The 23,635-nt window shown below is 35.6% G+C and overlaps 1 protein-coding gene and 1 long non-coding RNA gene across 3 annotated transcripts in view; one reads left to right on the forward strand and one right to left on the reverse strand.

Annotated features, from left to right (window-relative positions):
* LOC138701794 (uncharacterized) overlaps positions 1–23,635 on the forward strand; it is an 80,661-nt gene that overhangs the window by 43,595 nt on the left and 13,431 nt on the right. The window lies entirely within an intron of this gene.
* On the reverse strand, positions 1,664–6,441 carry LOC138701792 (uncharacterized). The gene is made up of 3 exons (XM_069829054.1): positions 6,227–6,441; positions 5,862–5,997; positions 1,664–2,566 (listed from the first exon to the last, which is right to left on the reverse strand). Exons 1-3 carry the CDS (start codon positions 6,250–6,252, stop codon positions 2,207–2,209), a joined length of 522 nt encoding a protein of 173 aa, XP_069685155.1. The 5' UTR covers positions 6,253–6,441; the 3' UTR covers positions 1,664–2,206.

Here is a 23,635-nt window from a genome sequence, read left to right on the forward strand (position 1 = left end):
AAATTGCAACAATATCTTCAGCTGATTTTAAATAGTAAACATTTATTTCTCGATCCCTCTAGGAGGAACTGGTGTATTATGAATAATTTCGAGGGAAAAATTGTTCCGGAGCCGGGTATCGAACCCAGGACCTTTGGTTTAACGTACCAACGCTCTACCACTGAGCTACTCGGGAACTCTAACCGACACCGATCCAATTTTTCCCTCTATATCCACAGACCTCAAAGTTGGCTGACAACCATCAAGCAACCAACTTCGAGTGCACACTAACTCCGTGTGACTTAAATTGTGGCTTTCTGTTAACGAACAGTGACGTGTATTATGCAAATCAAGATTTCAGGTATAACTCCCTGTAAAGTTGATTTGAATAATTTCGAGGGAAAAATTGTTCCGGAGCCGGGTATCGAACCCGGGACCTTTGGTTTAACGTATCAACGCTCTACCACTGAGCTACTCGGGAACTCTAACCGACACCGATCCAATTTTTCCCTCTATATCCACAGACCTCAAAGTGGGCTGACAACCGTCAAGCAACCAACTTCGAGTGCACACTAACTCCGTGTGACTTAAATTGTGGCTTTCTGTTAACGAACAGTGACGTGTATTATGCAAATCAAGATTTCAGGTATAACTCCCTGTAAAGTTGATTGGATCGGTGTCGGTTAGAGTTCCCGAGTAGCTCAGTGGTAGAGCGTTGGTACGTTAAACCAAAGGTCCCGGGTTCGATACCCGGCTCCGGAACAATTTTTCCCTTGAAATTATTCAAATCAACTTTACAGGGAGTTATACCTGAAATCTTGATTTGCATGGTGTATTATGGTTCTGCAAAGAAATCTTGAGATAACAGAAATACTCGGAAAAAAAATCTTTGTGTATTGCCTATCCAGTCTGTCTCTCTTTTTCTCTGTTTAGGTACTGCTAACACGAAAGCATCACTCTCGTTCAATATCTCAGATTTCACTTGTCAAGATAAAAATGCAAATAAAATATCCTCATTTTTTTCTAAAGTAATTCCTAATAGTGGGTCTCCTTTGAATTGCAAAGGCTTCGCAGACACAAAGCAAAATGGAAATAATAATTTAGTACAATAGTGAAGTAATGAAAATAAGGGAAACTAAAATACTCGAAGGAAATCTGCATTTCAGCCATCACAATCTTACAGAATATGCCAAGGACTGAAACTTGTTTAATTTGGTGTGAAGCAATTAAATTACTGAACAACAGATGAATTTCGAATTTTTCTGAAATGTTAATGGTAGGGAGGAGGGAGGGGGGAATCTCACACCACAGTTATGTGCTGCAAATTAATTCTAACAATTCTAATCTGTATGACTTGAGGCTTTCCCGGCATTTGATGTAGAATAACTCTTCTCGGGTTCTCAGCCAGGTGAGTTGGAGATTTGCTTCCAAGCTTTCGATGGCTAGCTCTGCCATCTTCTTCACCTGGCTGAGAACCCGAGAAGAGTTATTCTAATTTTAATCTGGATTTTCTCTTATGTAAGAAATGGTCACGAATAATATTGTGCAGCCTCTACATGACTGTCAAGAAAATAGCTAAATACTACATTTTGATTTAGTTTCAAAATCTCATTTAGTCAAGAAAATTGTTATGTATACTGTCTTTGGATTTATGTTTCACAGTGCATTAATATTTAACGTGATGTACTTTTGAAATTCATGTATTTATTGAGTCATTCATGTCATTATTACAATCTTATTTTTTCGGTTCATATACTGGTTCATATACTAACACTTCAATTGGCACACATTAAATAGAGTAACACACTCTCTGGGATACATAACAAATATGCATAATGCACTATCATAAGAACAGACTCATCTGAACAGTAAGCACTTAAGATCTCATCATCAGCAAATCGAACTAATCACTTTAGTGACATAATTCTGTACATAATCAACAGACTTTAAAAAATAATAAATAAAAATTACGTATTCATTTACATCTCACTGAGTATATATCACTGAACTTAGATGACATTTTCGAATATATTACTTTGTGTAAAGTTCATGGATTATTACGTTTCTATACATGGCACAAATTAACATTATCACTTAATTTTCTGAACTAGTCTTTATTAACAAATTATCCACATTTCTCAATTTTTTCCTCGCAGTAGTCAGCAATACTCATTTGTTACATATACAAACTCCGTAAGATCCATTATTGTCGCACAATGCAACATAATCAATACAATGTATTACCACTACGATGTAATCGTTCCATGTACAGAGCAAATAGTAACTTGTTACTTTCATAATAGTATGGGTTGTCTGAGGCATTAAGAGCTGGATTATAATGAGGTAAAGGCTGGCTTGCCAGCCAATTGTTAGACTGCAATTCTGGACTTCCTCCAGTAGAATCTACAGACTGCTGGTGAGAAATGCTACTGCTTGAAGAACAAGCAGACTGAACTCCTACATGACTGTCATTTACATTTCTGTAATTTTGATTACAGTGTAGGCCATTTCCATTTACTTCCAGGCAGTCTCTATCTGCACCCATACATGACCAGTCATCAGGGTTTGGTTCATCATATATGCCATCCTGAAATCATGAACACAAAAACCGTTAATGTATTAAAACTAAATTTATTTGTAAATTATTTCCTATAGATGGACCAACATTTACTCGTGTGTATATATGTATGATTGCTATAGTGAGGTTTTCAGCTCTGAATCATGGTGAAAAATGTCTCGAACACATTACTGATCCCATATTCAGGAATAAGATAACTTCAGTGTCAAATATACAGTGCGCCAGATTTAGAATCTTACCATTAAGCAGCACTTTTACTGCCTGCAGTTGCACTGCTATTTCTATCTTGTGGCTCATAAGATGTTCACAAAAGAACCACTTAGAACAGTCATTCATCATTGCCATTAATGGTTATTACATTAAAAACGCTCTATGCAAAGTGTTACATCACCATAGATTTCCTGTGACAAAACATGTCAACTGTCCAGATTCTTTTTGTCTCATTGTGCATTATAAAACAACTTACTATGAACTTTGAGACTTCGAAAATTCTCTACAAACATTTTTTGCTCTTGTAGGACAGAGTTAGAGATACATAAGAAACATTCACGAACAATTGAGAGCTGGGTGCAATAAGAGTGTTAGCCTGTTAATGCTGTTATTACATAGATAGCTGTTCTCAAATATTATACATTATAAAATCTCTCATTTCTTAATAGTAACTCCTTAATATAAGATTAATTATCACCAAATGTAAAGATTCTGTTCCTAACAATTTTAAAATTTCGACTCTAATTTTTTTTTCCAAAGCGATTTTTCACATTAACACTATCATTACACCCAGCTCCTCAATTGCTGCTCTATAGTAAGGCCTGAAGCATCTGTTCACATAATATGATCACCGCAAACAAAAATTTTTGCTCTTACTGATTACCAATCCCAGCAAGAAACTTAATTCTTCCATAGAGTCCATTGTTTTGTGCTTATGATGTGTTATATTATTGTCATCTCGAGTATCTTAGCTAGCGTATACAGAATTTAGCATGTAAGGAAACTAGTCATAACACAGCTCAAACCAGTGAAGTTCTACTTAGTAGTGAGGTTATAAAACAAGCACACTCTACGATGTAATTTGGAAGGGTAACCTAATGTTTCACTAATTGACAGATTATTCTATTTAAAATCAGTTTTTACATCCAGTCTCACAGCACTCAATATCACCGAATCAGCAAATATTTTGGACAAGTACGGCAAGTATTAAGAGAAAAAGCATTTGAGAACTGGAGCCAGAAAAAACATAAAGGCAAAGGGGTGCTCTTATACCAACAATATACCCCGGCCAATAAGTCTTTTCTGTAGTAAGTGGAGGGAAGCAATCAAGATGAATGCGAATGTGTCAGCTGTGCGTAGTGTACCTGGCAGGTCTTCGGGCAGTAACCTCTGTCGACGTTGAGACAGGGAGGTTGAAACCTTTGCCCATGTCCTGGGGGCCTGTCCACACGGTGAACTTCTACGAAATACGCGGCATCATACAGTAAGATCTATAATAGCAACTGCCTTAAGGAACAAAGGTTATTCAGTATATGAAGAAGTACACGGCATATCCAATAAGGGCAGTAATCGAAGAATCGACATAATTGCATTTAAACCTCCCTCTCTTGAAGGTTACATCATAGACCCTACTGTGAGATTCGAATCGCACGAACACCAGCCAGAAGAAGTACACGAGGAAAAAAGGAATATATATGAACCTTCCATCAGTTTTTATAAGGACAAATACCATCTGGAATCCATCGTCATTACAGGACTAATGATAGGAGCCCGTGGGACCATACCCCGGTTCCTAGTCGACTTCTGTAAATCTTTTGGCCTGCATAAAAATATTTTAAGAGAACTAACAATTGCAGCACTCAAAGGCTCAATAGCTATTTTCAGGCATCATACATATGGACCATGACTAATTCGCATCTCCTTGACATAACTTCGTTTAATATTATGTGTTTCAATATAATTCAAATTGTTATTTTTCACTCTAACAACAATGTATCACTAATCCTTAAGGCAGTTACTCTATTGTATCATGGTACTCTTTGTCGATGGCAACCTGTAGTGGTTACAGAAAGAAATTAAATCAAATATCTTCGGTTTTGTATTTGGCACATCTGGAATATATTTCTTCTAACTTCTTTAAAGCTGTTCATAAAAATGTTTTCATCCAAAATTTCCTCTCAACTAAATATGTTGTTGTTGTTTTCTAATGCTAGGCATTTGACAATAAAGTCATTTGACCTCTTGCACTCCAATATTTTTCAAAGATATTATCATGGTCAGCCAATAAAGCACAGATTTTGAGGTGTTCCGAATCCATTGCTTGGTTTGAATTGCACAATGGGCAGTTAGGGGACTGATATATTCCAATTCTATGCAGGTGTTTGGCCAAACAGTCATGGCCTGTTGCCAATCTAAATGCAGCTACAGACGATTTTCGTGGTAAATCGGGAATTAACTGTGGATTATGATGCAGGGAGTTCCATTTTTTCCCTTGAGATTGTTATCAAATTTTGTTTGTTGAAGTCTAAGTATGTAGATTTAATAAATCTTTTCACAGAGTAATACGTAGATTTAGTAACAGGTCTGTAAGTAGCAGTGCTGCCCTTCTTTGCTAAAGCATTCGCATTCTCGTTTCCCAGGATTCTACAATGGGATGGTATTCATTGGAATACAATTCTTTTATGAAGTGATATTAATTGAGAGAGCATTTTAGTTATTTCTGCTGTTTGAGATGAAGGTGTGTGTTTAGAGACGATTGATAGAATAGCTGCTTTGGAGTCTGACAATATAACTGCATTCCTAAATTTATTGATGTGGCATAGAAGATTCCTGAGACTTTCACTTATTGCAATGATTTCTCCATCAAAACTTGTTGTTCCATATCCAAGAGATCTATAAAGTGAGAAGAGACAGCATGTAACACCTGCACTGGCACCTTGTTCTCTGGAGATCGATGTATAAATGAAGCCAGTTTTGTGGAGGGTACCTAATATTAAAGACAATTGTTTCATTATTTCAGTGTTTACTTCTGGTTGTGAAACCTGCAAGTACCCTTGATGAAGGGAAAGTGTCGTCAAAAGCGTATGATTCCTCCTACATGGATAGAATTTCCAGAAATGAAAGAACTAAAAAGTTGTGTGTGTGTGTGTGTGTGTGAGAGAGAGAGAGAGAGAGAGAGGGAGAGAGCCTCATACATTGTCTCCCTACTTTAAATTTAATACAATGGAATCTGGGCATGTTAAGGTTTATGTTGAAGAAACGTTCACTGCACTGTTCTTGAAAGGTAGTACATAATTAATACAATCATGCCTACCTGTTTTGTTACAGAATGCTTTATATGTTTATGTCCAAAACAATTTCCATTATTAATATGTAAATTATTTATTCTTTTGGAAAGTGGCATGAAATCACAACATTCTTCATCGCAATTACCGCTCCTAACTCGTTTCCTGAAAAACAATACCATTATTGGTTAACTAAATCCAGGCAACTGCTCATATAGGTTATCGTTATATTATTATTAAAGATGAAATCATTTAAAATCAATTTCCTCACATATAGTTATCAAATGGTACAATTACTGAATCTTGCGTATGTCAAGAAATACTTAATAATATTGCAATCGTGATCTTTCTTTTAAACTTGTGACCACAGCCAAACTGCAGAATATATTCTTACCTGCTGCCTAGTAACGCTTGTGTCATATTAAAAAGTTAATATAAAGGTGCTATAAATTCAATGATAGTGTATTGGTCATTTTCAGAACATTTAATTTATTTTGAATTTCATATAATGTAACTACGGAATAAAATCTATGCCGAATACTTTATAGCTATTAGCTACTGCCTCTCGTGTTAGTTCTCAGAACTATATCAGCTACAGCAGCTGATGTAATTCTACCCACTGCCCGCTGGATTGCATTCAATGGCCATAGAATGCGATCCAGCAGGCAGTGAACACTCCGAACACTGTTGTGTTCACGCTCATAGAGGGCAGAAGGGTTGAAGCGTAATCTGTCAATGGCCTTATGACAACCACACGCACAAAATAGTGAGAATTTCAAGAGCCTTCTCTATTCCTCCAAGTTATATTAATATTTATATTACAAATTAATGTTTGTAATGTAATCATTTCTATTATAGAATTTTGACTTTTTTCTAATATAAAAAAATCTTGAGCTAATTCCATCAGCGTTTTCAGGACATGGTAATGATTATAGACAAATAAATAGATGGTAATGATGGTATGCCAGGAAGGAAAGGAACTGTGAAATTTTAAAGTGATTAGACATAACCGAATCTGTTGTTGTTAAAATCACGGTGAAAATTAAGATTTCTGATGGGGGGGGGGGATATAATCGTAGCTGGAGACTCATACATATAATAATAATAATAAAATAATAATAATAATAATTATTATTATTATTAATATTATTATTATTAAAAGTAAACATTGGAAATAAGAATAAAAAAAGTAATGAATAAACTAACCTTCGTTTCACAACTGGATCACATTTTTTAAAAAGTTGACTTGAATGAGTTAATTATATCCGTGCGCGGGCTTAAGGTAAGATGTGTAATTCCTAAGTTACTGATTGTTATCAGCTTGCCTGTGATGATAATAGGCCTACATCAATATTATTTTCTTTGCTTACTTTATATAGAGTATACTGGTATTAAAACAATTATATTTTGTGAAGGGATAGGAGTTATCCCTGGCAGGATGTTAATATGAATTTGTGAGAGGAGGATTAACTCGCACCGTGATTAAAATTCATTAGATTTATTTAGTAACGATAATTTTTTCTCTGATTAAATTTTCAACTTCTTCTTTTATATATACGCGTGCGCATAGTAAAGATGAATTTCAAAACGGCATTTATTTATTTATTTATTTAATCCATTCAACAATGTAATTACAGAGTAGATAAAATGAAAATAAAGTAGTACCGGTAATACATATAATAATGGTATTTAAATTTAAACAGTTACAATCCAATACTACTCAACAAAAGATATTAAGCAAATATTACATGTAAATCTCGGTTAACAAAAACAAAAGTATTTACAGTATGAAGAAACCATGAAATGCAAATAATTAGTCACAGATTAGTAACAAAATAATACAACAACTGATGAGGGACTAGACCTCCGTTAAGTCAGAATTAGGAGCGAGTTCGTAATGATAATTGATATGAAATAATTTAAGAAGGAAGACCAAATATACAACATGCAAACCAGTTAAGACCTATTTATTAGTATGGAGTGTTTTGAATGCTACCGGTATTTATTTCTCTCAAGAGTGTGGTTCTATCCTGAAAGATGTCAATACCATGCAGACACAAAATCTTCATGCATCGTAATTGAATGCGCGTTTTAAAATTGATTCTGTCATTATTTTTCGCAGATTAAATGCGTACGCACATGAAAAATTGAACCATGCAGGATAAACTGTCCTATTGTTGGCACCCCTCCAATAGTTGGCACCCCCTAATTAAAATTTTGATATTAAGGAAATGCAGTAATTGGCACACCTGTTTCTTACGAATTTCGTTAGTTACAGAAGGCTCTGCCAGTTTTAATATCGGTAGGCCTACTTCATTATTCTGCAATTTAATTTAAAAATATCTTTCTCATTATTTGGCGGATATCGCTTGCAGATGGAAGTGTTGTGAAGTACTGTATCTCTCCTATTCTGGTGATTTCATAGCGGTGAGTTAAGAGGAGAGAATTTTTTGTGCCTTAGTAACTATTACCAGAGTCTGGTATATACCAGTCACGAAGCTTGAGTTGTGACGGTACTAGGAACAATAGACTGTGCTGGTACTATTTCGCATTGTCTGTGATGAGGCGATAGTAGCGATCCTAGTGGTTAGCAACTATCTATGGATGCTTATTCCCTACGTATTGACTATATACTAGACTGTGCTATTACTGTAATCGTTTTTGAATTTGTCCGGATAGGTGCAAAACGTAGGCTTGGCCTCCTAAGAAGTATGATATATTGTAGATTGTGTAACTTGCGTTTTTACGTGCGAGAATGGGGTGCCAATAAATAGTTTGTCAAAACTCACATTTTCCATTTGTTGGCATGTAGTGCCAATAACCGTGTTTATGAGTGAAATCGTTGTTTTTAGATCAAATGTTCTCAAATTAGTTCTGCTTTTCTTATGGATGCTAATAATAGCTCTATTTTTAAAAAGTAACGTCTCTATCCAATAATTGGTACTGGTACCAACAACAGAAACTTTTGTGCCAACAACTGATGTTAGGCCTATGTTCACCTATATTTTGCCTATCACAGACTGAGTAGTAGGCCTACTGCTAGTTTCTAACATGAAAATGAAAGTGCACAGTGGACAACATGGCACCACATAAAAAGACATGGGTACAGTGAGGAAACATTAAAAGAAGCACAGCGAGCTAAAGCATGGGATGTCATTTAAAGGTGCAGCCAAAGGATTTGGTGTACCTAGAGCTACTTTGCAATTTCGATGTAGCAAAAAGTTTATGAAAACATCTCACGGTCCATAAATTTAATCATCGAAGTCTTTGATGTTGTGGATCAGTGAAAGTGTTTAATTAAAGCATTCGAATTTAGTTTCTGATCATTATTTTCTTCAGGCAAAATTTTTAGAATTTTAAATAAGAAATTTTCAAAAATGTATTTCTATGTCATTAATATCTTTCTAGGTGGATCTTCGAATGGGTCTGTAAGGCATTTTCAAAGTGTAAAGATCTTCAAACCAGTGAGTTCAAGGAATTTCTTGAAGAAAACGATCTCCCAAATTCTTTTAAGGACAATACTTCTGGTAACAAATGGTACAAGTTCATAAAGAAGCACCCTGAAGTTTCCACCAGGACTCCTGAAGGTGTCACTGCGGCAAGTGCATGCGTGAGTCAAGAAGACATAAGAGGATGGTTCACTACTGTGGAAAATCTTCTCAAAGAGGAAAATATGTATTACCTTCTGTCTTATCCTGAGTATCTTCAATGGAGATGAAACAAACTTTATGCTTTGTCCCAAAAATAACGTTGTTTTAGCCCTATCAGGCTCCAAGAATGTGTACGAAGTAGAAAAAGATCAGAAAAAAGCTACATTAACTGCAATGTGTTCTTTCTCAGCTGCTGAGAATGTATTATGCAATGATAATATATCTCTTTCAGAGAATTCCCAATGATATATCCAGGCAGAAACTTTCAAAAGTGAACAAAAGATTAGAAAAGGGAACCACAATAATACAGAGCGTACACACTGTAATCTACAAGCAGGCAAAATGAAGGAAATATTGGGATGTGTTTCAAATGCACAAGAACTATTTCTACAACCAAGAAGGGCTATGAATGCAACACATGCAAGAGACTTTATCATGGTCAATGCATACCGGATCATCACAGAAAACAGATGATTCCGACGAAGATCTATTTTTTTGTCATGAGTGTTTCACAGTTACAGACAATAATGATGATTGTGGGGATGAGACAAATTTTTCTGATTCAGAGTAACTGAAACTTCATTTCAATAATGGCCTAATATTTTCAATAATTTAATTATTATTGCATGTCCTATTATTATAATGTAATTTAGTAGGAATATATCTAAGAAATGAGACACAGAGGAAAATGCAACCTTTTTACAGAGGGTGCCAATAACTTGCAGAAAAGGTGACAAGTACTGGTAAAAGAGTGCCAATGACTGGCATATTTGATCCTAAATAGGTATTTAACAAGACATTGTTGCATTAATTATGAAATAAAATATTTGATACTACCATTGTGTTTGTCAATCTTTACTCTATTTATGACAGTTTTTTCTAAGTTCCAGTAGTCTAAAGAGTATTTTCATAAAAATTAAAAATTTCCTCTTCCAGTGTCCTTAAGGTGACAATAACTGTGTGGTTTACCCTAGATACATATTATTATGATGTACTGAAGTATATATAATATTTCCTTGTAGGAATTCTGCATTATATGATGAAGGATGCATAGAACAGAGAAAAATTTTCTCTGGCACTGGGACTTGAACCCGAGTTTTCAGCTCTACATGCTGACGCTTTATCCACTATGCCACACCGGATTCCTGTTCTGATGCCAGATCGAATCCCCTCAGTTTAAGTTCTACCTCTCAGTTTTCCCTTCGGTGTCCTCCCTCATGTACTGTGCCACAGAATATGTGACAGTGGCACAATGTCCAACACACTATGTACAGAGGTGCACTCATTACAAGTGACTAAGTGGCCGGGATCCGACGGAATGAGCGCCGTCTTGAATCACTAAGTGATTACTTACGCATATCTTATTATTATGATGTACCGAAGTACATATGATATTTCCGTGCAGGAATTCTGCGTTATCATATGATGAAGGATGGATAGAACAGAGAAAAATTCTCTCTGGTACTGGGACTCGAACCCGGGCTTCCAGCTCTACTTACTGACGCTTTATTCACTATGTCACACCAGATAAGCACATCTAGCCTTTTATGGCTTGTTATGTGGCTCCCCTTTGTTCTTGTAAAAACTGAACTTTGTATATTAAATGACTAGCGATTTTTGAGTTTTATTTCTTGTGTCTTCAATGTGTCTTGACAGTGAAACCTGACCTGGCTGCATGGAACAATTAGTTCATATTAGTGAATATAGTGATGTAATTTACCTCAGAAATAAGGTGGCTCAGCCGTGGTCACACATTGGCAAGGCTTCTTGCTCTACTACAGAAAATCTGCAAATTTCTTGAAGAAAATGTTGCCTTTGTGGATATTGTTAAGTGACCCGGACTAGATATCCTGTTTAACGTTTCTAGTTGCTTCAACAAAACATTTAAATGTTTTTGAACACTGTGTTGCAAAAAAATGATAAACATACAATGCAGCAAAATCAGTGAAGTTATTTCTGTGAAATATTGGGGGAATCTTCCTACAGTCAATGGTCTACAAACCCAATATCCTGAAACTCCTTTCAGAAGTGATTCTTTTGTCGAAGTTCTTGTGCAAATTGAAGAACAATATATTAAAAGATTTGTAAATTTTATGAAAATGAATTGCAGAAAAATACGGAAATTACTTATTGATTGATACTTCATATAAAGATCTAACTTGTAAAGTAATTTTGAATACAATAGGAAAATCAAACAAACATTTTTAAATCTATGCTTAATGTGTAATGAAAAGGAAATGGTGTCAATTGAAAAGAATATAAAAGATTATCCTTGGTGTCTCATCTGAGGAATAAATATTTGTAAATAATAATTTTCATCTTCGTCTTATACTGGGTTATTTTCTTATGTTGAAGGTTTATTTTGTGCCATTGATATAGGCGACTACATTTTACTTGCATATCATCAGAAAATGTCTGTGAATTTAGGAAGAAATGTCTGTTGATGGTTGGGAAATAAGATCTGTAAAGCATATTAAGGAGAATAGGTGCAAGTGACGTGACAAAGATGATCTCAGTATGTTTGGCCATGAACAAACGGTACACTCAACACTTAACGAAAAATGACATTATCCTAATTTGTATTCCATCTGGGCTTTCAAGAACTTTTAGCATAAACAGAAGCATGTATCAAGTTTTTCTAGTGTGGAGAGTTTTGATACAGCTTGCAGACTTTCAAACAATTTAAAATACCAGTTAGAAGAATTAATATTATTTGTTACTGTTGTACATTTATTGTGTATGATTAACTTGTAATTTATTACAAGCCCATAAGTATTAGATACTTTATATACCGGTATAGTACTGATATTTTTAGAACAAATATCAAATAAGCAACTTATTAAATGTATCATCTCCCTACTTTATTAAAGATTTTGAGCAAATGAATTTAATACTGAAGTATAAAATAATTGACACATACAGCATTTTAGGTACCTATACCATACATTATTCTTGAATTTGGTATTTCCAAGAAACTAGTTTGATTAATTAAAATGTGTCTCAGTGAAACATACAGCAGAGTCCGTATAGGCCAGTTTCTATCTGATCTTCTTCCAATTCACTGCAGGCTAAAGCAAGGAGATGCACTATCACCTTTACTTTTTAACTTTGCTCTAGAATATGTTATTAGGAAAGACCAGGATAACAGAGAGGGTTTGGAATTGAACAGGTTACATCAGCTGCTTGTCTATGCATATGTCGTGAATATGTTAGGAGAAAATCCACAAACAATTAGGGAAAACATGGGAATTTTACTTGAAGCAAGTAAAGAGATAGGTTTGGAAGTAAATCCCGAAAAGACAAAGTATATGATTATGTCAAGTGACCAGAACATAGTACGAAATGTAAATATAAAAATTGGAAATTTATTCTTTGAAAAGGTGCAAAAGTTCAAATATCTTGGAGCAACAGTAACAAATATTAACGACACTCGGGAGGAAATTAAACGCAGAATAAATAAGAGAAATGGCTGTTATTATTTGCTTGAGAAGCTTTTGCCATCTAGTCTGCTGTCAAAAAGTCTTAAAGTTAGAATTTATAAAACAGTTATATTACCGGTTCTTCTGTATGGTTGTGAAACTTGGACTCGCACTTTGAAAGAGGAAAAGAGATGAAGGGTGTTTGAGAATAAGGTTCTTAGGAAAATATTTGGGGCTAAGAGGGATGAAGTTACAGGAGAATGGAGAAAATTACACAATGCAGAACTGCACGCATTGTATTCTTCACTTGACATAATTAGGAACATTAAATCCAGACGACAGGGCATGTAGCAGGTATGGGCAAATCCAGAAATGCATATAGAGTGTTAGTTGTGAGGCCGGAGGGAAAAAGACCTTTGAGGAGGCCGAAACATAGATGGGAAGATAATATAAAAATGGATTTGAGGGAGGTAGGATATGATGATAGAGACTGGATTAATCTTGCTCAGGATAGGGACCAATGGCGAGCTTATGTGAGGGTGGCAATGAGCTTCCAGATTCCTGAAAAGCCATTTGTAAGTAAGTAAGTAAGTATACTATATAATTATGTAGACGTGTTTTGGGTCTGGAAAATAGATCACGAAGTGGCTAAGTTAGCTGAGAATCTAAAATTTATGGAAACAACCATTTTGAAGTAATGCATAGACATAGCATTCATGGATGCCAACATTAAATTTCAAAGATGTAGGCGTATGTTAATAAATGACAAAATAAAAATTTCATTTATGAACTTGTTGAATCCTTAAACTGCTGTTCTGTAAAATTGTGAGTACGTGACTTGTCATTCATTATGTTGCTCCATGCCCTTCATATGAAAAGTTACGATATGATTCTTATGAAAGGGAAATAGTAATCTTAATGAGTAATATCGCAATGCCTCTATGTTCAAAGTACTTATATTATTATTTTATACTAAAAGACACATTAACTCGACAAACTCTTCAAGTAAAATTCTAAAATTTAAAAAGATTTGGAGAGCAGATTACGTATGAATTATTACGGGATTAACTTCATAAAATTATAATATTCGTTAATTTGAAATATTTTACGACAGAAGTTGATATTTATTACTTCTTTATAATTAATTTTACAAACTTTGTAAAGTAAACATTTCATAATCAACTTGTGAAATGTATTAAGAAAAAGAAGCAATGTAAGATGCGATGGACATGCCTTTTACTTGAGAGCTCAAGAAGAAAGGTAATCCTCAAAACAATAATTCAGACTATAATAGGAGAAATTAAATTACATCAATAACACTGGAAAGACCACGTAAATAGAAAGAGTGCTGAAAGGGTCCCCAAACAAGCATTCTCTTACCAACTAATAGGACGAAGGAATTTGAGACTACTAATAAATAAGCTGGAATGACAAAGGTTACCTTAAGAGCAATAGTAGAATATGACCTAGTGGACATAATCTAAAATCGGTCAGGGTAGTGGTGGTGATGATGAATGATGATGATGATGATTATGTTTTATTATGTATCCAGTAACGTTCATCTTCAGATGAGTGGCCTTGTACTCATAATGAAATCTGAAAAAAGTCAATACTTATAAAACAGAACTGTACATACATACATACATACATACATACATACATACATACATGTAGTGCTATCATGGATGCCATACGGGGCCATACATCGTATGGGAACCTACAATTTTTTTAATTAATCATATGGGGAAAAGAAAATTTTGTCTATATGGAGACATGCAGCATATGGGTGCCTAAGTTTTGTACGCAGAGATCTGTACAGATCTTAGATCATCTCTTGCTGTTCCTAATGTATTTCGTTTGATGTTCATAAACAAAAATTGTCCACCTCTGCAGCACTGGAATCTAGAATTATATAAAATAACTAGCCATACCCGTGCACTCCACTGCCCCTGTTAGAAATAAATATAAAGTAATTACATAATTAATATAGGACGTTTGATCCAGGGAACATTCGTGTTTGAAAGAAGGATAAATCGTTTAATATGTTACTTAATTTAAATTGTATTTAAATAATTAAAATACGGTCATTTTGGTCCAGAGAGCAATCATTTGGTGCAATGACAATTCCTTTAAAATTTTTCTTAATTGTTATTACATTGCAACCATAGTTTAATGAAGAATTGACATATCGTTTAGTTTTAATGTGGATACTTTATATTACTTGCTATATGTTTTAGAAGTTACTGTAATAACATTGTAGAATTATGTCCATCTAGAGAAACTACACTTTCCAATGGTGAAATAATAATTAAACAATTAATTAACTTCCGATATTACTTCATACAAACACAGAAACATTCTCTGTAGACTATGTTTAATAGCTTTCGATTATTGTTGTCTAAGGCCCCTTATAGACGAAGTCATTTGTTTTTATTTCAGTACAGCGCCTTAGATGGCGTTGTTATTGTAATTTTAAAACTCATTTAGCTCATTAAATATCAGTCCTATCAAAATTTTGTATAGAATAAAATTTATCGGAAATTATTTTTAAAGAAACTTTTGTTATGTAATATTTTTCATGAAAATTAATAATAAGGGAGATATTTCGTTTTATTTAATTCAAGCCCCCTTATAACCCCCCCTTTTAAATAAAGTATTTTGAATGCCATATAGCCTAAAATCAAAGTTACAACGAACTTAATTCATATTCCAATTTTCATTAAAATCGGTTCAGCCATTATCGCGTGAAAAGGTAACAAACATCCAGACAGACAGATAGACAGACAGACATACAAACAAAAATTTCAAAAAAGCGATTTTCGGTTTCAGGATGGTTAATTATACATGTTAACACCAATTATTTTTGGAAAATCGAAAATTACCAGAAAAATTTTGGCTAAAGATTTCTTATTAGTATAGATGGTTGAAAAACAAGAAGTGCTGCAAATACACAATCCAAGATTCATCGAGTGCATGTACGGTGGTGCTGGATGGTGTATTCTTTAAGTCGAATGTGTACAATTAAAACGTAAAGCAAAACAATTTCTTTACTTCTTCTTTAATATTAAAAAAATCATTAAATGACAGTTGGAGAGATAGAGAGAGGAGAGTAAAATATATTTCAAGGGAAAAAACAAGGGGTGGGGCGTATGGCAAAGAAAAAAATTACCATACATACATATATACCAACAGTAACAGACAAATGTTGTGATAAGCATTATTTGATGCAACATTGGAGCAGTCCAGCTGTGATCATTCCAGTACATGTAAAAGATCCAGGAAGCAAGTAGCTTCCTGCAAGGAAATAGTTGCTTGGGTTGATACGCGCATGTTATGCTGGTAATGATATTTTCTTCTCCTCCTTTCTCTTGTTAACTCTGAGGAAGACTGCTAGTGTGCAGAAGCTCTTTAAAATCGTGGATTCGACTAATGCATGGGATTATTCATTTGATGCCAGTATAATGTCCTATATCATCTTACAGGCAAACATTCTGATGGGGACAGATAAAAAAGTTAAATTTTTTTCTTTCACCATGTTAATAATGTCAAAAGAAGTGCTTATACAAATTTTTGCCACTTGACGCAATTACGAGGGCTGTAAAAAAATAAGTTCGCCAGGTGCCGTTAACAGAAAGAAAACACAGTTTCATTGGAAATTTTTTTGGAACAGTCACAGCAATTGTTGAGCTATTTTTTCACATATTCCCCGCCTTAATTGAGACATTTGTCATATCATGGGATCGACAGAGAGGTGCAGACGGCTGTCAAACACTGGTTCCAATCCCAGGTGGCTGACTTCTACGACACAAGGATACAAAAATTGATCCCATGGTATGACAAATGTCTCAATACCAGTCGGGGATATGTTGACAAATAGCACAACAATTTCTGTATCTGTTTCAATAAATTTTTCCATGCAATTGTCCTTTTTTTTTTTCTGTAAAGACAGGGGCGTATTTTGCGGGCTACCGGGGCTACCGGCGGTAGCCCAAGGAAATTACAAAAGAAAAAGTTTATAATATAACATAATGTAATAATTTTGTATTATTAGTTTTACCATAGTATTTAAAATTAAAGTAATTGTTAGATATATTTTGTGTAATAATAGGGTCAGCGGTAGCCCAAACCCTTTAACCAGTATACGCATCTGGTAAAGATCTCTTTCTGGACAGCCTCGTAATTTAATAGATTAAATAATAATAATTAGTCAATTTTAACTATACTTAGGCGTATTTATACAGAAGAGTGAAAAGTCTGGAACTGTACAGATATCTAGCAGTATGTGGGCCCTTTACTTAATCTTGGATTAAGCTCACTATAAATATAACAGAACAGACCAGTGAACCAGACCTACAGGTTATAATGAAACTAATCTAATTCTAACTAACAGGATTGGTTGGGTTGTTCGTAGGCCCATGTTTTACTCATTCTATACAGATGTATCTTTGTAGAACTATACAGTCTGATTCGTTTGGGTATGGATAATATTAATTTATTATTATAAAGCTATTAAGATAGTATGAACAATTTCTTGCTGGTTATATTATGATCAAAAGATGGGAGTTTCCGTAATATATGACAATCAACAATGCATAATCTGAAAGGACAAATTAAAATCGTAGATGATTAAAATGGATACTAAAATCAACAGCGGACACGTGTTCTAAATTTGAGTGTATTAAAAGAGTTCAAAGGGAATTTGGACCTGAGTGTGGTGTGCGTAATGTACCTAAATAATGTTGTGGTATCGAACATTTGTAGAAACAGGTTCTGTGTTTAAAAAAAAGCATGTAGAAGATCGCAGGCGAAACCCAGTACGAGAAGCAGCTATCTTTTGGCTTGGTCCCCAAACTCCCCAGATCTAACCCCGCCTGACTTCTTCGTGTGAGGTTTTGTTAGACATTGTCTGTTCACAGAAACCCAGGAACTTTGATGATCTGAGAGTAAAAATTACTCAAGCTTTTCAACAAATCACCCCTCGTATGTTACAACTGACATTACTTTGAATAAAATAAAGATATAATCTTAATTATGTTTCATTACGGAAACCAATGCATCTCAGTGTCGTGAGAGCTTGAAAATAATGGAGGACGATTTCCCTGTTAGTAACGGAATTTCAAATATTTCGGGAAGGAAGCGCTATTTCGGCGAAAGATTGCCTGTTCATTCTTTACAACCTTTCGGCTAGGCTCCTGGCTCTTCAACAGGGTGTGGCTAAGAAACTTCAGAATGCGACGCTACTTTCGTCTGTATATTGACCTGTGATGGTGCTCCTGAGTCATCAAGAATGAGACATCATCGGCAGTGTTCGATCTCTTCTACTTGATGACGCATTTCTGGGGGTTCCACCATCGCTGTGTAGTCATCAGGAGTGTCCACTCGCTGACTGAAGGTCATATGAAATTTCATTGCGGAATAATACGCACATTTTATTCCTATTATTAAAATAAGTTTAAGGGAAACAATTAACATATTTTCACGAACTATTTATAAGGTAGATAATTACGCTTTTAGTTGAGGTGCTTTTGTGTACTATTGTTATTTATTTAGTTTATTATTGTGAAGTACGATATTTTATATAGAAATTACAGCACTAATATTGACAATTGCGTGTTGGGGAAAAATTGCTTCAATTGCCTGTAATGGTGAAGATGCTGGATGTGGTGAAAAGTACAGTATGCTGCTTCTGCTGCTGCTGCTGATGATGATGATGATAATAATAATAATAATAATAATAATAATAATAATAATAATAATGTTTCAAGAATTAAACCTTAAGGCTTGTTTCGTACTCACTCTTCTTAGGATTTTAAACTGTATTACAGTAGACATTCACAAGTATCAGGACATTTTGATTACGTGGTCAGCATGGCGCAAGATCATAGTTTGAGATAACACAAAACACGTTTTAACACGTGAAAGAATGAAATGATATATTCCGAAGTAAAAATTTTAATCTATATTTTTAAACCCTGTTATTCTAGCCATGAATCCATGTTATTGGCTTGTTTTCCTAACCTCAGTCTTAAAAAATTGCTGAGATTTATTTTTGTATAATTACAAACTCAATATTAAAATATTAGTTATATTAATATTATGTTGAACCATATCCCAAGGTACATCACCTTTATGTACCTAGGGACAATATGTAGCACTTTCGGAAAATTTAAAAAATATATACAAAAAATTATTTAATTGAAACCTTATTTTTTTCTAAGATAATTTCCACTTCAAAAATACTTTTGTTAACAATGAAAAATTATAAAAGCTCATACAATAATTAAAAAAAAAAACAAAGTTAAAAAACTTTCCTTACGTACAACACCTTACCCTATATATCTTACATTTTATCTGTGGCGGTCAGTGACCGTCAAATTTCACGTGGCTTATATGGATCCGGTGCCCATCCAGCATCGTGATGCACTTGGGGAGCTACGATAGGTAGCGAAAATCCGGTTTCGCAAACCAGCTATAACGACTGGGGGGATCATCGTACTAGCCACACGATACCTCCATACTGGTTGGATGATCGTCCACCTCTGTTTCGGCATGTGGACGTGAGGCCAGCAGCCAGCTGGTCGTTCTTGGCCCTTCAGGGCTGAAGCGCCATGTATTTGGAATTTATCTTAGTTGTGGACATCATCGTATTAAAAAGCATTACAACCTTTCTGCCATCTCGCCTCCCCAACGCAAGTGTGACGTTGCACAGAAGCAGAGACGAGATAAAATATAGGCAATCTGTAGACATTATTCGCTTGCCGTTATGAATCACATCGTTATATATCTATCAAACGTGAAGTTGACGTCACTAAATTTACAACTTAGGAATGGCGGTGTGGACACCCCTGCTAAGTAGAGACAGTGAGGCTGTGCGTGATATAGGAGTTCATAACCTTACGTAGCTATCTGCAGGCGTTACTCATCAGCCCACAGCCAACAGAATAATTACATGCGATTCATCTCACTCGTCGGACCGCAATTTGCCAAGGCCACAACATCTCGTCAAAATAACTTCATGACCAGCTGTCATTTTATGCATTATTTTGTATCGACGATGCAGATATATATAATTCGAAACATCTCACGCTGGAATGTACGCGATCTCTAAACCGAGATGCTCTCAGGAAATAAAGCACTGCATTGAAGCTGAGAAGATGATTGTGTTCGCGTATTGTCCCAGATACAGGCTCGACGTCTTGTCGTATGTTGTAGATGGTTTGTGTTTATGTAACTGATTATAGATTTGATTAATATTCACGATATATTGATAATTGAGGTGGTGATGAATCATGTTATGTAATTTTCAATCCGGCCTTTGCCTTTTGCGACCGAGAGAAACCATGAAAAACCCCAGTCAGGTTGGTCAGCCTCGGGGTTAGAACTCGGGATCTCCCGAATGATTGTCTCAAACGCCAAGTCGCTCGGTAAAAGTTCTTCTGATTGTGCCATATCCTGTATTGTCCCAGATTCAGGTTCGACGTCTTGCTGATCACTTTTCATGGGAGTTACTCTTATGTTTCAACAGAAAAACTACAAGAATGCATAATTTTCTTTTGCTTTACTGGCTTCTGTGAGATGTATATAATGATAAACAAGTGGTTTTAGTTTGCAGCCACAAATAGGTCCTACTTTCAACATAGAAATCATTTGATGCTTGTCTTATCTGTATATATTCTAATGCACTGTTGTAGCCTTCCTCCCCCAACTTGTTCCTAATTACTAACATAACATGCGAGAGGTCTAGGACCAATTACTAGGGAAATGGTCAGTTTCTCTGGTATTGCGTCCTGGACCTCTCGAGTGTTATATTTGTAACAAGTAGTAGGGGGGAGATTACAACAGTGAACAGTGCATTAGAATATGTACAGTAGGTATCAAACTATTTTTATATTGAAAGTATTTGTGGCTGCAAACTAAAACCACATGTTTATATACAATTCACAGAAGCCAATGAAACAAAAGAAAATTGTGCATTCTTTGGTTTAGCATTCCTGAAGAATTTCCATACGAAACTCCGTGCAAGGAAACTTCATACGCGAGACGGACATGTTGTTGTGAGTAAGCCCAGAGCAAGTCCACCGCTGTGAAATAATGGTTAACACGTCTGACCATGAAACGAGCAGGCCCGAGTTCAAATCCCAGTTGGGACAAGTTACCTGGTTGGGTTTTTCCCGGAGTTTTCCCTCAACCAATTGAAACAATTGCTGGGTAACTTTCGACGTTGGAACTCGGAGTCATTTCTCCATAATTAATTCACATATCATCATCATCATTATCGTCATCCATACCGTAGCACTGATTAATTTCACTGTGCGGTGTGCTGTATTTGTACAAGAACGTGGCCGTTCGGCTACCCAATCATTCACAGAACAGGACTGGTAAGCACAATAAGTCTCCGGCTGCAGCGTAAGCCTTCGGGTCCCTCCTCCGTAAAAGAGAGAAAAGAAAAGATCAGAACAAAGTGAATAAGTGTTTTCTTGTGAGATTAAGCAGCTAGTTCACCACCTTTTCACAAAAGATTGCGCTTTCTATCTCATTCCCAATTAATGAGATTTCTTTAGACGTGAGTAAGATCAGAACAAGGTGAATAAGTGTTTTCTTGGGATATTACGTAGCAGCTAGCTCAGAAGATGATGCTTTGTATTTCTTCCACAATTAATGAGATTTCCTTGTTTGGCGTAAGTAAGACCAGAACAAGGTGAATAAGCGATTACGCAGTAAGTGGTTCATCACAGTCTTGCAAAAGATGACACTTTTCGTCTCATTCACAGTTAATGAGATTTATTTAATTGAGGCGTTCTCTGGAACAAGAACTTAATTGCAAAATCTTGAATTTGAGATACAAAGCATCAAACATTTTAGACCTCATATAACAGCATTGCGCAGATCTACATTCAAACGTTTCTAGAAGGCGCTGTGTTTGTTGAGGAAAATAATATTTTGTCATGAGGAAAATGTGTTGTTATGGATTCAATATAAGCTGGAAACGGAAAAACGATGTAACTTATGTTAAGTTATTATCCCAGGAAACTCCTCAATTATGTTTGACGTAATGTGAAACCAGGACGTGTAATGGACACAAGTGAATCACAGCACAAGAAACAAGTGTTCATTAGTTCTCATGGGGATCTGCAATCCTTGAACGACACGGGGGACATAGTAGAAAATATCCACCAGCATGAGGTTTTTCCGGGGTTTTCCCTCAACCCAATATGAGCAAATGCTGGGTAACTTTCGATGTTGGACTCCGGACTCATTTCACCGGCATTATCACCTTCATATCATTCAGACGCTAAATAACCTAATATGTTGATAAAGCGTCATAAAATAATCTACTAAAAATACTACTACTACTACTACTATTCTTCACCAACCAGGAGATCAACCGTGAAAGGAATGTGCTTACTATTGCGACAAGTATTGGAGCGAAGTAGGTATAAATATTGTCGTTATAACGTCTGTTTAAAAACCATGCGCTCTCCTGCATTTGTTATTTCCTGTATGGAGAGATTTAGGCCCGTTACACAGTCATCCGTATGCTACGCAGTACGCACTACGGGTCCGTAGGCAGTTTGCTTTCACAGTCACGCGTAGCAAATCCGTAGCAGATTAATTATATCAGTTGGCTTGTTTGTTTCAAAATGAGCGTGTTTCAAGGAAAGCTTTTGGCTGTACATTATTCGCATTAAAAAGAGTGCATAATAGACAATATTGTGTTCACCCGCTACTAATTCTAAAAACCCTGAAGGAAGCTTTTATAAACCTACATAGTGACTTGCGCGAGACCGAAAGAAAGTTCCTTTAACTAATTTCGCATGTTTATTCAATCGTTTGATAAACAATTGGAAAAATTACAATAAATGCAGCTTCAACTGGATCTACATACAGTAATGTCCTACCGAGCGCTTTGCTGTTAATATAAGGTGATAAAAATTACTCAGATGAATAAATTATTTGTAATCGACATTTTATTATTTCTTGTTCATTATAACAAATAGCAAAACCATCAGTTATTTTTGTTATAGTCTATATAGATCAGAGTTTCTCATCCTTTCTCATTTCCTCACTTTATTTTAGTGCGGGCCTCTAAGTCTAAGGTGTATTTTTTTTAGTAGGTTATTTTACGACGCTGTATCAACATCTTAGGTTATTTAGCGTCTGAATGAGATAATGCCGGTGAAATGAGTCCGGGGTCCAACACCGAAAGTTACCAAGCATTTGCTCATATTGGGTTGAGGGAAAACCCCGGAAAAAACCTCAACCAGGTAACTTGTCCCGACCGGGAATCGAATCTAAGGTGTAGATTGTGTAGAATGTACTGTAATGTTTTTCCTTTCTCTTGTACGGGGGAGGGACCCGAAGGCTTGCATTGCAGCCTGAGGCGTATTGTGCTTACCACCCTATTCTGTGAATGATTGGGTAGCCGAACTGCCGCGCTCTTGTACAAGTACAGCACGCTGCACCGTGTATGGATGATGATGATGATATGTGAATTAATAATGGCGAAATGAGTCCGAGATCCAACGCTGAAAGTTACCTAGCAATTCTGCTTCAATTTGTTGGGGGAAAACCCCGCAAAAACCCCAACCAGATAAATTTTCCCAACCAGAATTTGAACCCGGGCCCGCTCGTTTCATAGCCAGACGTGCCCCCCTTCCCGGTTGAGAATCATTGATTTAGATTAAATCTGTTTTAAATACACTGAGGGAATATTTATATTGACTAATTAAATAT

Source organism: Periplaneta americana, chromosome 6, assembly GCF_040183065.1.
Source record: "Periplaneta americana isolate PAMFEO1 chromosome 6, P.americana_PAMFEO1_priV1, whole genome shotgun sequence".
Classification (NCBI taxonomy): domain Eukaryota; kingdom Metazoa; phylum Arthropoda; class Insecta; order Blattodea; family Blattidae; genus Periplaneta; species Periplaneta americana.

What these genes read in the sequence shown, in the direction of transcription:
- LOC138701792 (XM_069829054.1), bottom strand. Translation starts at nt 6,252, where the DNA reads ATGACACAAGCGTTACTAGGCAGCAG. An exon ending in CAAGCGTTACTAGGCAGCAG is followed by an intron (nt 5,998 to 6,226) that starts GTAAGAATATAT and finishes ATTGTTTTTCAG; the next exon opens with GAAACGAGTTAGGAGCGGTA. An exon ending in AGCATTCTGTAACAAAACAG is followed by an intron (nt 2,567 to 5,861) that starts GTAGGCATGATT and finishes TCATGATTTCAG; the next exon opens with GATGGCATATATGATGAACC.